We start from the raw sequence: 12968 nt of genomic DNA on the forward strand, positions 1-12968 counted from the left end.
TGCGAGATGCCCTCAGCTGAGCTTTAGCGTTAGCGCTCAGGTGAGCTAGTAGTATCAGTTACAGCTCAGCCGAGGAGCACGAGCCTCTTGTCCATGAGTACGCTTCCTTCTGCGCCGTGATATAGTAGGCCGGTGTAGTTCGGTAGAAAGAAAATAGTTCCTACATGAAACCGCTAACAGCCAGGTCCAGATTATCCTGAGAAACGGGGTCAAGATTTCTGGAAAGAGACATTGCTGTTGAGTTTTACAAATGTATATTTTTGGAGATATATTGGAGAGAAGGCAGACATTTCTACGGCTGATATCGCCTCACACCCATACTATCCAGATTGAGGGAAAAAAAAAGCACTATGAATGAAAATATGTATTTTATATTTGGGAATGAAGTGTCTCTTTTAAGAGCCAGGAGTTTGAAAAATGTGCCTTTGTATCAGCACAAACTGCTTCTCCAGTCAGGCACCTTTACACAGCACCGACAAGTCAGATTTTGACTTGAGAAAGATGTAGTGTGTGCTGGTCTGGTGATTTCTATTTAAAGTGTTTGGATGTTAGAAAATGTTTCCCAAAGATAAAAATTGAAATGGCCAAAAAAAATGGAGTAATGTTTGTGTTATCAAGAGACCAGGCTTTCTTTTCAGACAACTGTTAATCAACAGAAATCAGTCTCTCCTATCTCCCTATTTAAAGTTTTCAAATGGTTTATAACTAACTAATAATGTTATAAGCAGATTTAACGACATTCTGACAAATATAACTTCTCTTATGACAACAGTTTGTCTTGTGTTTATACAGGAGTTATAGTTGCTCATAAATACACACTACTTACAACTACCTTAGTGTTACAAACCATTTATTAAATGTTTATATACCGCTTAAACATGTTAAGTATGGGGCATTACTGCTGTTTTTGTTGAGCAGTAGTGTTCCCACATTAAAGAGTTTGTGCTCCCTTCTCCCCAATCTATTATTTTTATATATATATATATATATATATATTTATATATATATATATATATATATATATATATATATATATATATATATATATATTTTTTTTTTTTTTTTGTTTTTTTGTAGTTTGTGTTGCAGGTTAAAACCACCTTTGGTCTTTACCTTGACTTATCTCGGAGTTAAAACTAAATCACTCTTGAATAACTCATTCAAAGGACAGGAAACATGTTAACAGCAACAGTCTCATACAGTAAAGCAGCCAAGGAATTGTGAGAAATGTGAAATCCTTGACGAAGACCATCACTTTTTGATTTTTTTTTGTTGCTCAGATGTTTTTTATTTTGTTGCCTTTTTTTTTGTTAAAAGGAATTCTGCTCAGGGGTTAAACTCATAAAAAGACCCTCTGAAAAACAAAAGTCCTAGAGTTTTACACAGTATCTGAAATGCATGACCATAACTCAAATGCTCCTTAACCACCTCTACTCGGTAATATTACTGTGTGGCTCGCTGTAATTACAGCTCGTATCTTCACAGTACGTTTGAAACACATCTCTATTAGTCCTCTTCTGTCTTGAGCCAAGTTGTGATTAAAATGGATGATTGCTTCTGTTGAATAGTGTACCTCTTCTGTTACCTCCTCAGTCCTATATTGCATTATATTAAACCTGCACTGGAAGGGACAGACCAAAGTCTGGATACATGAGCTGTCCTATCTGATAATGATTAAGATGTTTTCTATTACAGTACGCTCCGGCATATCGTTTATCCTGTGGATTAGTTCGTTATTTACTGTGTATGCTCCTCTGTTCCTGATTGATGCATTAAGAAACAAAAACAATGGGAAGGAGGAAGTCTTTGTATCATACCGATGTGCATTTGTACACTTTGTAAAAGGATGCAAACAAATTCTGATGAACAGAACTGGGAGAGACTTTACTGAAAAGGTCTGCTCTCTATTTGTAAGTCGTTTCAACTTGAATGTCCACTATATATATATATATATATATATATATATATATATATATATATATATATATATATATATATATATATATATATATATATATATATATATATATATATATAATATGAGAGAGATACATGTTTTTGAATGCTGTCACGGCAGATCTGCTTTACTGAAGTTAAAAACACTTGGATTTCTTTTTTTCCTTTCATCATTGCACGGGTTGCACTACTGACAAGAGTTGTAAAAAATTTCAAGATGACATGTACATGAATGAGTGTGATGCTCAATAAAGCTTGGTATACTTCTATCTTGAAGGACTGTTAATTGTGACACGTGGCCACATCCTGCTGCCAGTCAAATTATAGAAGAAAAGCCTCCAAAATAAGAGTGGATTCTTTATAAACCTGAATGCTACTTCACACCTTGGTTGTAAAGGCTCTAAAAATTCATATATATGGGGCAACATCCATTGTTTTGTGTGTGTGTATATATATGTATATATATATATATATACACACACACACACAAAACAATGGATGTTGCCCCACAGACAGACATTTTACTCTTCTAACTCATCTGGAAAAATATTTTTATTATGAAGCATAAGAACAACAGTAATACAGTTGTTGTGAAACAGAAATCCTGCCTCTTTTCAAATACTGAACCAAAAGACAAACCGTACAAAGCCATAAAGCCCCAGCATTACACAAATAACACCAACAGACAGACAAAATAAAACAACAACATAGGTATACAAGTAATTGAAAACAATAACAACCACACAAAAAAATAAAAAATTACATAAAAAATAAATCAGGAACAACTTGACAGTGCCCACCCACCCCAATGTAGTCTCTTCTAACTCATCTGGAAAAATGTTATTAACCTTAAATATGCAAACATAAAGTTAGTTTTTAGTTTGTTTGTTTGTTTTGCCTTTTGTGTAAAAATGTAAAAGAAGACTTTACAATGTGAAAGAAAAAAAGTGTAAACACACTTCACATGTTCACTTTTTAAACATCATAAAAGAAAGCTTCTGAAATCTTAAAAGCTTGGTAGCAGGTAGCCTGTACTTTTATCTCAGAATACAGTTAATTGTACACAGCTACATCCTGCTGCCAGACACATATATAGAAGTTAGGGATCATTATATGATTATAAAAATGTTTTATGATTTGGGACAAATAATCCAAAGCAAGTTAATTTCCATTATACTTCTATGTATAATTGAGGTCATTGCTTTAATGTTGCAGCTATATACTATAGGCTACTGTATATAGCCTGGAAGCTTGTAATGGATCAATGAAGTCTTTATCCATAACAATACATTATAATTTAGTTGTTGATTAGCTGTTAGCTGTTTCTGCAATATGAGCCATCACTGGACAATATTCTGCACTATGCATATTTATTTATTTATCACTCTTTGTTACCTCCAACTGTGCAATATGTCATATCTATTCACCAGCACCTTACTCATCTCTATATCTGTGTTTATATACTGTCTGTTTATATAAGGGTGTTTATTCTGTAAACATGTCTTTTTTTTATTACTATTATTATTATAACTGATTCAATTTTCTTGTTCATATACTTTATGTATATATATTTATATATTTTTCTCCTATGTCTACTTAATGTGTATTTGTGTTATTCTGATGTGTGTACATTGTTTTTCTTTTTTCTTTTGAGCTGCTGTAACACAGGAATTTCCCCAGTGTGGGATTAATAAACTATATCTTATCTTATTATATTTAGTAGTATTGATCTAAATCTAAAGTAAACTGGAGTTATCGAGTGGAAGTATAAAGTAGCATAAAATGGAAATACTCAAGTACAATTTTAAGACAAAATTCTTTGAAACCAAGCAGTACATTTCCTAAAAACATGTCCTAGAGTCAGAGACTGTGACCCACTGTTATCTACTCATCTGGATAAGGGGGGGGGGGGGCATCCGTGGATGTATTGGGCCATCCCACTGCTTCACTGGGGGTCGCAGGTCAGGACACTGAGCAAGGATTGGGCCACACTGTGCTTGTGTGTTCAACCATGCGGTCAGGAGAGCCACACGGGACATACTGAGAGCTTAACTGACTGCTTATTTGAATGGAAGAAGAGCGGATACACAGCTACATGCCTCCAAAATAAGAGGGGATTCTTTTATTCACTTTAATGCTACTTCTCTCTTTTGGTTCATGTAAAAGCTCTACAGAGTCATATCTAAGACAAAACAATGGATGCGCCCTCACAGACAAAGACAGGTATCTGCAATAACCAGCTCGTTTTTTTTTCTCTTTTCAGTGGAAAAAGTGTTCATATTTAATTGAAACAAAAGCATCTATAACTCATCTGGATTAATGTTACATGTAACCTTAAATTAAATATACAAACACACACTTAGTTATCTGACTTTTAAACCTTAGTGTTTGTCTTTTAATGTGGTGTAAAAAAAAAAAATGTAAAAGAAGACGTTACAATGTAAAGGAAAAAGTCTAAACACACTTCACATGTTCACTTCTTAACCATCTTTAAAAAGAATAAAGTGTAGTTCAAAGTAGACTGTCCGATTGATGCTAAGTAAACGTGATGAATATGTGTGTGAAACCGCGTGTGAATTCCGTCGTTTTATCGTCGAAATCAGGTTTTAACTGTTTTTTCTTGATATCCCGCAATGGATAGTAGCCGTGTTAGAAAGCATAGTGGGTGTCAATATAAAGTGACGGCCATATTTGCCGGTGCCGCTGTTGTAAACAAAAAGTGAGAGACAGACGCTTCACTGAATTTCGGGTCATTTTTATTTCTTTAATTTACAATGTCTTTGGGAATGTCTTATAAACCCAATGTCCATCAGCACATTCCGGGAACTTCTGGGAACCAGGGTAAGGAGAAAAAATGGCGGAAAATCAAAGTATCCGTCCGTTAAATCGAGTGTTAAATTCGGGGTCTCGGAGAATACCTGGAGAAAGACCGTGTCTGTAGTTTTTGTCCAGTTATATATATAGGGTCAGATCCTGGGAGCTAGGCTAATTCATATCCGCCATTATTACTAATGTAAAAGAGCGCCATCCGTGATATCGGTCGGCGGAGAAAGACGGTTGGGATGTGAAACGAGAAGGCGACGGTTCCTTAAACGTGATTATCCGTCGTCCGGGGTCCTGGTCCCGCCGGGAGGGTGCCGTTACACGGTGACAAAAATGTATCACTTGTGTCTTCTTGAGCCAGCCTTGTTCCGTTTCCTCCATGATGCTCCTCGGTCGGTAGCTGCTGATTGATATGCCTCTGAATGTTTTTATGACTCTTCGAGGACATCTCGCGTTGGAGGCTGAATATTACAGCCGAACAAAGCAGCAGGGGAGCGGCGTGGGTGGAGGAAAAAACCTGCCTATGTTCAGTGGTGGAATTATGTAAAAACATCTTTTAGTAGAAATAGATAAAACCTCCATTTAAAATACTCTGTTATAAGTAAAAATGCTGCATTCATAATCTTGTTGAAGTAAATGATCATAAGTTTGGGGTCACTTAGACATTTCCATTCCACTCCATTACAGACAGAATACCAGCTGAGATCAGTTACATTGTTTTTCTAATCAGGGCAGCAGTTTTCAGATTACATTATGTGTTTACATAATTGCAAAAGAGTTCTCGACTGTTGTAGAAAGAAGTGATCTTTAATGCAATATCTACATTGTCCATTATCAGCAACCATTCATCCAATGGTCCAAAGGCTCATTCTGTTTACTAATCTGATATCATTTAACTGAGAAAACATTGGAGAACCCTTTCGCAATAATGTAAACACATAATGTAATCTGAAAACTGCTGCCCTGTTTAGAAAAACAATGCAACTGATCTCAGCTGGTATTCTGTCTGTAATGGAGTGGAATGGAAATGTCTAAGTGACCCCAAACCTTTGACCAGTAGTGTAAGTATTGTGAAGAAACCTTAAAGTACTCACTATCAGTGGTGGCGTACATCATTTATTTATGTAGAAATAGTAATACCTCCATTTAAAAATACTCTGTTACAAGTAAAACTCCTGCATTCAAAATCGCATTCAAGACAGGTATGTAAGTATTATCAAGACAATTTAAAAATGACTCACTATCAGTGGTGATATAAGTATTAAGGTATTTTATTTATGTAAAATACCACAATTTAAAAATACTCGGTTACAAGTAAAACTGCATTTAAATTCTTACTTATGTAATTAAGCTTTTACTCGGCTAACTACATGGTACCAAATGAATAAAGCAGAGTAAACAATACTTTGAAATTAGTGGTGTAGAAGTAGAAAGTATAAGTAACTAAGAATTGTACTTAAGTACAGTACTTAGTAAATACAGTAAATATACTTCCAACACTGCCTCGGTCCAGTATTTTTTATTGAAATTTGGGGGGAGTTTAATCTACAGTTTTTGTGAGGATCATTCCAACATATATATATATATATATAAATACAAGTTATTATTATTATTATTTGTAGACCGAATCAGCCCATTTTAGGCCAACAAAATGAATAAATAGATTACAGCTGCAACGATTAATCGACTTGTTGATTGAAAGAAAATGAATCGTTTGAGTCATTTATCAAGTGAAAATGTTGCAGCTTCTCAAATGTGAGAATTTTCTGGGCAATTGTGACGGTATTTTTCTACTATTTCCTGAAATTTTGCAACAAAAAACATTGACATACTGTTTATATGACTGTTTTTGTGCTGTAAGTCTGATGTCAACTTGTAATTTTTGAACAGTTGGAAGCCTCCAGTCTCCCTCAGCAGCTAACCTGGCCACGTTGCAGTCCTACAGGCCCCTTCTGAGCGACTATGGCCCTCCATCTCTGGGATTCTCACAGGTAACTGCAATCAAACTGTTAATCTGATTATCACAGACATTTTTTATCTTAAAGTGCTCATATTATGCTCATTTTTCAGGTTCATAATTGTATTTAGAGGTTATATCAGAATAGGTTTACATGGTTTCATTTTCAGAAAACACCATATTGTTGTTGTACTGCACATTGCTGCAGCTCCTCTTTTCACCCTGTGTGTTGAGCTCTCTGTTTTAGCTACAGAGTGAGACATCTCACTTCTGTTCCATCTTTGTTGGGAGTCGCACATGCTCAGTACCTAGGTAAGGACTACTAGCCAGTCAGAAGCAGAGTATGAGGGCGTGCCCTGACAGTACCTAGGTAAGGACTACTAGCCAGTCAGAAGCAGAGTATGAGGGCGTGCCCTGACAGTACCTAGGTAAGGACTACTAGCCAGTCAGAAGCAGAGTATGAGGGCGTGCCCTGACAGTACCTAGGTAAGGACTACTAGCCAGTCAGAAGCAGAGTATGAGGGCGTGCCCTGACAGTAACTAGGTAAGGACTACTAGCCAGTCAGAAGCAGAGTATGAGGGCGTGTCCTGACAGTAGCTAGGTAAGGACTACTAGCCAGTCAGAAGCAGAGTATGAGGGCGTGCCATGCTAGCAGCTAGGCGAGCATTATAACGTGTGTTCCAAAGTGACCACGTTTGTCTCTGAAGTAAAGGCTGGACTACAATAGAGCTGTTTGGAGCAGTTTGTGAACAGTGTTTTCTGTTGGAGATGGTAAGTCCCTTTGGGGGGGACTTTGGGCTTTTTCACTTTGTAAACCGATTACATGCACAAATAAGATATATAACACAATAAAGGAAAGGGGAAAAAGCCAAACAGCATAATATGAGCACTTTAACTTCGTCCTATTTAACTGGATGTATTGTATGTAAGGGCTGGGGGGGTTCTTATACGTAGGGTGAGATCTGAAATAAAGCTTCAGTCAACGATGTCTTTTAAGGGGGTTATTTCTTGCAAGAAAGGTTCAGTACATTACAGCACAAGGTCTGGGAGAAAGAACAAAGCAAGTAGAGAATCACTTTCTTATTAAACTGCTCAAATCAAAGGGAGAGGATGAGCTACTGGACCTTATTAGCTCCCTCCAAGGCCGAAAAATAACAGGGAGAGAGACTGTTGTACCAGTTTGTGTAGTCGGATATCAGAAAAAATATAACACTTGTTAGAATGTTAGAGTCAGTACATTACAACAACATCTAAAACATTTGTACTGAAAGTAGAAACTGTGAAAGATTTAAGCTGCTAAAAAATACATAAGTTAGTAGTCAGATATGCAATTAATCAGATATATGATTTTCTCTTACACTTGTAAGAGACAAAATAAAAAGATAATGGTCAGCCGAAGCACAGAAGGCATTACGCATCTGTTTCCATAGGCTGAGCAGTACTCCACATGACTAGTTAACTGATGTTGATGATGTTAATCAGTTTCTATTCCAAAATAGTTCCTATTGTAGGGACATATTCCTGTCCTTTATAATAGGAATACTGTAAGGAGATTTACAGGAATAATGTGAGAATAATCACTGGTTAATTGTAAGAATATTCACAGAAATATTGCAATGCCTTAAGTTTTACATTCCCTATTTGTGCATTCTTGCAATTTGTGGTGAACAATTAAAGGATTACGCCTTCCTTCCGCATTCCTCCAAAAACAATGTGAAATGTGCCGAACCTGGCTTATCTTGTTTCTGTTTGGCTCTATCATCAGGGCTCCAGTGGCAGCCAAGTGCCTCAGAACAAATATGCAGAACTGCTGGCCATCATAGAAGAGCTTGGAAAAGAGATCAGGCCCACATATGCTGGAAGTAAGAGTGCAATGGAGAGACTGAAAAGAGGTAACTCTTGATATTCTTAACATTCAAGTACACATTTGTGGTACCTGTACTTTACTTGAGTATCTAGGTTATGCTACTTTAAACTTTTTAATCCACTACATCTCCAAGGTAAATATTGTACTTTGTACTCCACTACATTTGTCTGACAGCTGACAGTTTTTCCTCCCCTTCCTGTCCAGTGAAAACCACGTATCTCCAGATGTGTTGCTGTTGAATGTTTGTGATAAACTGAAGGATGACTTTAAAAAAACCTCTTGGATCAGCTGGAAACAAAGCAGAAAACATGGCTGTTTTTCTAGATAATGATGCACTGCTGTAGATTAAACTCCCCAACAGTATATAAAGGAGTTAAAATGAGCACAACCATAAACATCTACAGCAGTAAAATACAACATAAACATTAATGCAGCAGGAATATTAATCCAGAAACATCAGATAGAAGAGGAAACACTTTTTTACATTAAGTAAGGTTGCAGGACTTTTGCTTGTAGTTGAATATTTTCACAGTGTGGTATTAATACTTTTACTTAGCTAAATGATCTGAATACTTGGATACCACCCCTGGAAATGCACAACAATTCAAGTGCAAAACATACAATATAGTAAAGGTTGTTCATCAAAATTGTATTTGTCTTTCTTCAAAGGAATAATCCATGCCAGAGGGTTGGTGCGTGAATGCTTGGCTGAGACTGAGAGAAACGCGAGGTCCTAGCTACGGACACACATTCCTCCGTGCAAGAAGAACTAACAGTGGGCTACTCATGAAAAAAAATAACTTGCATGGCATTTCCTTCGAGAAGAGGAACTAAATGAACAAAGGATGGAAAAGCAAGCTCCTTAGAGAGACAAAAAAAAAAAATACAATAACACAATTCATGACTCCTGAGGGTTCTGGAGGATCATTTAAATCATGTGTGGGTTACTGGAATTCATATGAAAGGATATCATGTGTTTTTATGCCCCACTTTTGGGATCTTAGTTTTGACTTCATATTTAAAAAAAAAAAAAAAAAATTGATTTATGCATGCGAACAGGCCTGGGGGTTAATTGTAGACAGTGCATGACTTGTACAGGGGTAGATGGACAAGGCTTGTTTTTGATAGTATTTTGGTCTGTTTTTCAGACCCTAATTAAAACACATGACTGAGTGAGTGAGGGGCAGAGATGTGCCAAATGCATCGGTTCATTCGTGTTGAGGCTGGTTTTGGTATTACAAAAAAAAAAAGGAAAATGCTGTTACTTGCATCTTTGTATGTATTTATTACTCAGTGTAATAAATTGTATTTTCAATATAGTTGTCATTGTGTGATTCAGCGCATTTTTAGACAATCATCTTCCAGTTTTGATAAACATGTATTTCTGTTGTCTTCCCAAACTCTTCCTTAAAGTGGTCCACAAAAAAAAAAAAAGGAAGTAAGGAAGGCTGCAGTGATTGCTCTCTTTGTTCCGTGGTTCATGTGATTAACTTTTTTTTTATGTGGCACGCTCCTATGGATGTAACGATACGCTCGACTCACGATTGGATTCACGATTTTAAGTCCATGATATGATTTTGTCACGATTTTTTTTAACAAAATAAGCTGCAGAAAAGTGAGTGAGAAATATTGCGTTGAAATTCAGTCAAGTGAAATCAAAAGTAGACCTTTAGTACGTTTAAAAATTGCATGGTGGTTCATTTTTTTTGTGTCTCAACCGGTTGTAATTTTAAGACATTTATATCAATGTTTAAGCGTTTAAGGATGCATCGTTACGGGCGCCTGGGTAGCTCACCTTGTAGAGCGCGCACCCATATATAGAGGTTTACTCCTTAGCGCCCCGGCCGCGGGTTCAACTCTGATCTGCGGCCCTTTGCTGCATGTCATTCCCCTTCTCTCTCCCCTTTCATGTCTTCAGCTGTCCTCTATAAATAAAGGCCTGAAAATGCCCCAAAAAATAATGGATGCATCATTACATCATTACCTGCTCCTTGATCAAGAAACGGAACCCCAAATTTCTCCAAATGTTCGGGCCAGCATCCTACATGGTAGCTTGCTGCCACTGGTGTGTGTAAATGAGTCAACAAGTGAGACGCAATAGGCAAATTGTAAAGCCCTTTTGGATAGAAGTGCTATATAAATGCAGTTAATTTCATTTCATGTTGGAACTGGCAAGCAAGGGAAACATTTGGTGTTAACATACAGTTTTACACTGTAGCAATACTACAGTGTAAAATACTTTTTGAAAGTCCTGCATTCAAAGTGAAAATACAAAAGTATTGGCATCAAAAAGTAAAAGTAATTATTGTTTTTTCCCATTTTAGAATAATATATTACATTACTATAAAATGTCCTTCGGGATGAATAAAGTATCTATTACTGGATTATAATTATTGATGCATTAATGTTTTCATCACTTTAATGTTGCAGCTGGTAAAGGTAGCGCTAATAAGAATTATTTTATATACTGTTGGGTAACTCAATCCATAATAATAAATTTTATTTGTTGATAATATTTTGTATTATTCATCTAAATCTGTAAAGTAACTAGTAATTAAATGTATCAGATAAATGTAATGGAGTAAAAAGTACAATATTGCTCTCTGATGTAGTAGAGTATAAGTATAAAAAGGCATACAATCGAAATATTTATCTAAAGTACCCTGAATTTGTACTTGAAAAGGGTGGAACAGTATGTGGTCTGTAGGTTTTCTCCTCTGTGAGCTTTTGTCCCAACCATAGACAGTAAAATTGGATCCCAACAGAATGTGTACACCTCTTTCCCCTGTGAACAGCCAATAGAAACACAGAGTGAGAGTGACAACCAATCACGGCGCTGTATTTTTGATTACAGTTTGACCAATAGCGACGCAGGGCTGTGAACGTTACAGCAGCCAGAGATCACTGCAGTGCAGTAGCCAACCAGCAACCAGCTAACCAACTTGACTACTCACACAGAGATATGGATGAAACGATGATACAAGTCAACGGGTACGTTAACTATTATTTGGTTTATAGGCGCCATTCTTTCTTCTATAAACCAGTGTTTATCTTTCGGTTTATGTGTGTTATAATTTCACCCGCGCTGTCCATCTTGCCTACGCTATGCTTACAAACCTGTAATAAACCAACTTAGCTCAACTTAGCTAGCTAGCTAACCAATTGCTTGTCAGTTAGGCAGTTGTAGCTATCTTGTTAGCTAGCCTAGCTGACAAGGAGGAGTTGACAGGCAACTTTAACGAGATGCCGCTTCCGTTAGGCTGGCTGGCTGTCACCGTAGCTAAAGAAGCTAATGTAGCTGGTATTTTTTAAATTGTTCAAACCGCTGCATGGCTAATAATAGCTGTATGTCTGTGTCTTGTTGATTGTGTTGATGGCTAATGTGGTGGTGGTAACGTTAGCTATTTAATCAGACATGGCCAGTGAAGACAAGCTGTCACACACACACACACACACACACACACACACACACACACACACACACACACACACACACACACACACACACACAGGAAACACAGGTTATGACAGAGAAGATAGATGCTAATGCAAAACATTTAGACATTAACTTATGTTTTGTTAACCTGTTGAAATCCACCTCTATTTGTTTGATTTTCGCCTATTTGACATACCCATATGAAAAAGCTTATAACAGAAAAACTGCAAGGCCAAAATGCCTGAGGCTGCATTGAAACCTAATTTCTACTAGTTTCTGAAGATGTGCTTGGTCTGGTCGTCTGTAATAAGTCATATTTTAATAACAATTAATAAATAAGACATGCTTTATGCCACACTATGTAAATCACCACACTTACCTTCTACATCTTGTCAACAATACCTGTATGAAGTTTCAGACCTCTAGGCCTAACTGTTTAAGGATGACAGCAGATGTAGCTAAGGTTAGAAATATTACATGGATTGGATGCTTATTCTCAGCTATAATAGCTGTGTAATATACAGATGTTTTTTTTTGGGGGGCTTTTCTGCCTTTAATTTTTGATAGGACAGCTAGGTGAGAAAGGGGAGAGAGAGAGAGAGGGGGAAGACATGCAGGAAATTGTCACAGGTCGGATTTGAACCTGGACCTCTGCGTTGAGGCATAAACATCTCAGTACATGTGCGCCTGCTTTACCCACTGAGCAACCCTGTAGTGAGATTTGCAAAAATCCACCGCTCCCTGTTCAGATGCACCAATCAGGGCCAGGGGGCGGTGTCTAACTGCGTGTGGGGGGAGGGGCTTAGGAGACCGTTTTGGGCTTTAGCGGAAAGGGGGGAGAGACTGAGAAATTGTCGATGTTCAACATTTTTTGGCTAAGTCCTGGATCTTCACAATCCTACCTACAGCACCTTTAATTGAATATCCA

The 12968-nt window shown here is 37.1% G+C and overlaps 2 protein-coding genes across 6 annotated transcripts in view; both read left to right on the forward strand.

Moving 5' to 3' along the window:
- Nucleotides 1-3976: 3976 nt before the first annotated feature.
- cdk2ap1 (cyclin dependent kinase 2 associated protein 1) lies at nucleotides 3977-9919 on the forward strand. Of its 2 annotated transcripts, none has more exons than XM_078272036.1 (4): nucleotides 3977-4179; nucleotides 6670-6770; nucleotides 8503-8629; nucleotides 9274-9919. In XM_078272036.1, exons 1-4 carry the CDS (start codon nucleotides 4152-4154, stop codon nucleotides 9339-9341), a joined length of 324 nt encoding a protein of 107 aa, XP_078128162.1. In that variant the 5' UTR covers nucleotides 3977-4151; the 3' UTR covers nucleotides 9342-9919. The 2 variants fall into 2 exon arrangements, with proteins under 2 accessions (XP_078128162.1, XP_078128161.1); XM_078272035.1 differs by lacking the exon at nucleotides 3977-4179 and adding an exon at nucleotides 4630-4797.
- A 1584-nt stretch (nucleotides 9920-11503) lies between these two features.
- mphosph9 (M-phase phosphoprotein 9) overlaps nucleotides 11504-12968 on the forward strand; it is a 23831-nt gene continuing 22366 nt past the window's right edge. For all 4 annotated transcript variants that reach the window (XM_078271342.1, XM_078271344.1, XM_078271343.1 and 1 more), the window contains exon 1: nucleotides 11504-11595. The gene's annotated coding sequence lies outside the window, so the exon portion shown is untranslated. The remainder of the gene's footprint in view (nucleotides 11596-12968) is intronic.

This window comes from Sander vitreus, chromosome 16, assembly GCF_031162955.1.
Source record: "Sander vitreus isolate 19-12246 chromosome 16, sanVit1, whole genome shotgun sequence".
Taxonomy (NCBI): Eukaryota; Metazoa; Chordata; class Actinopteri; order Perciformes; family Percidae; genus Sander; species Sander vitreus.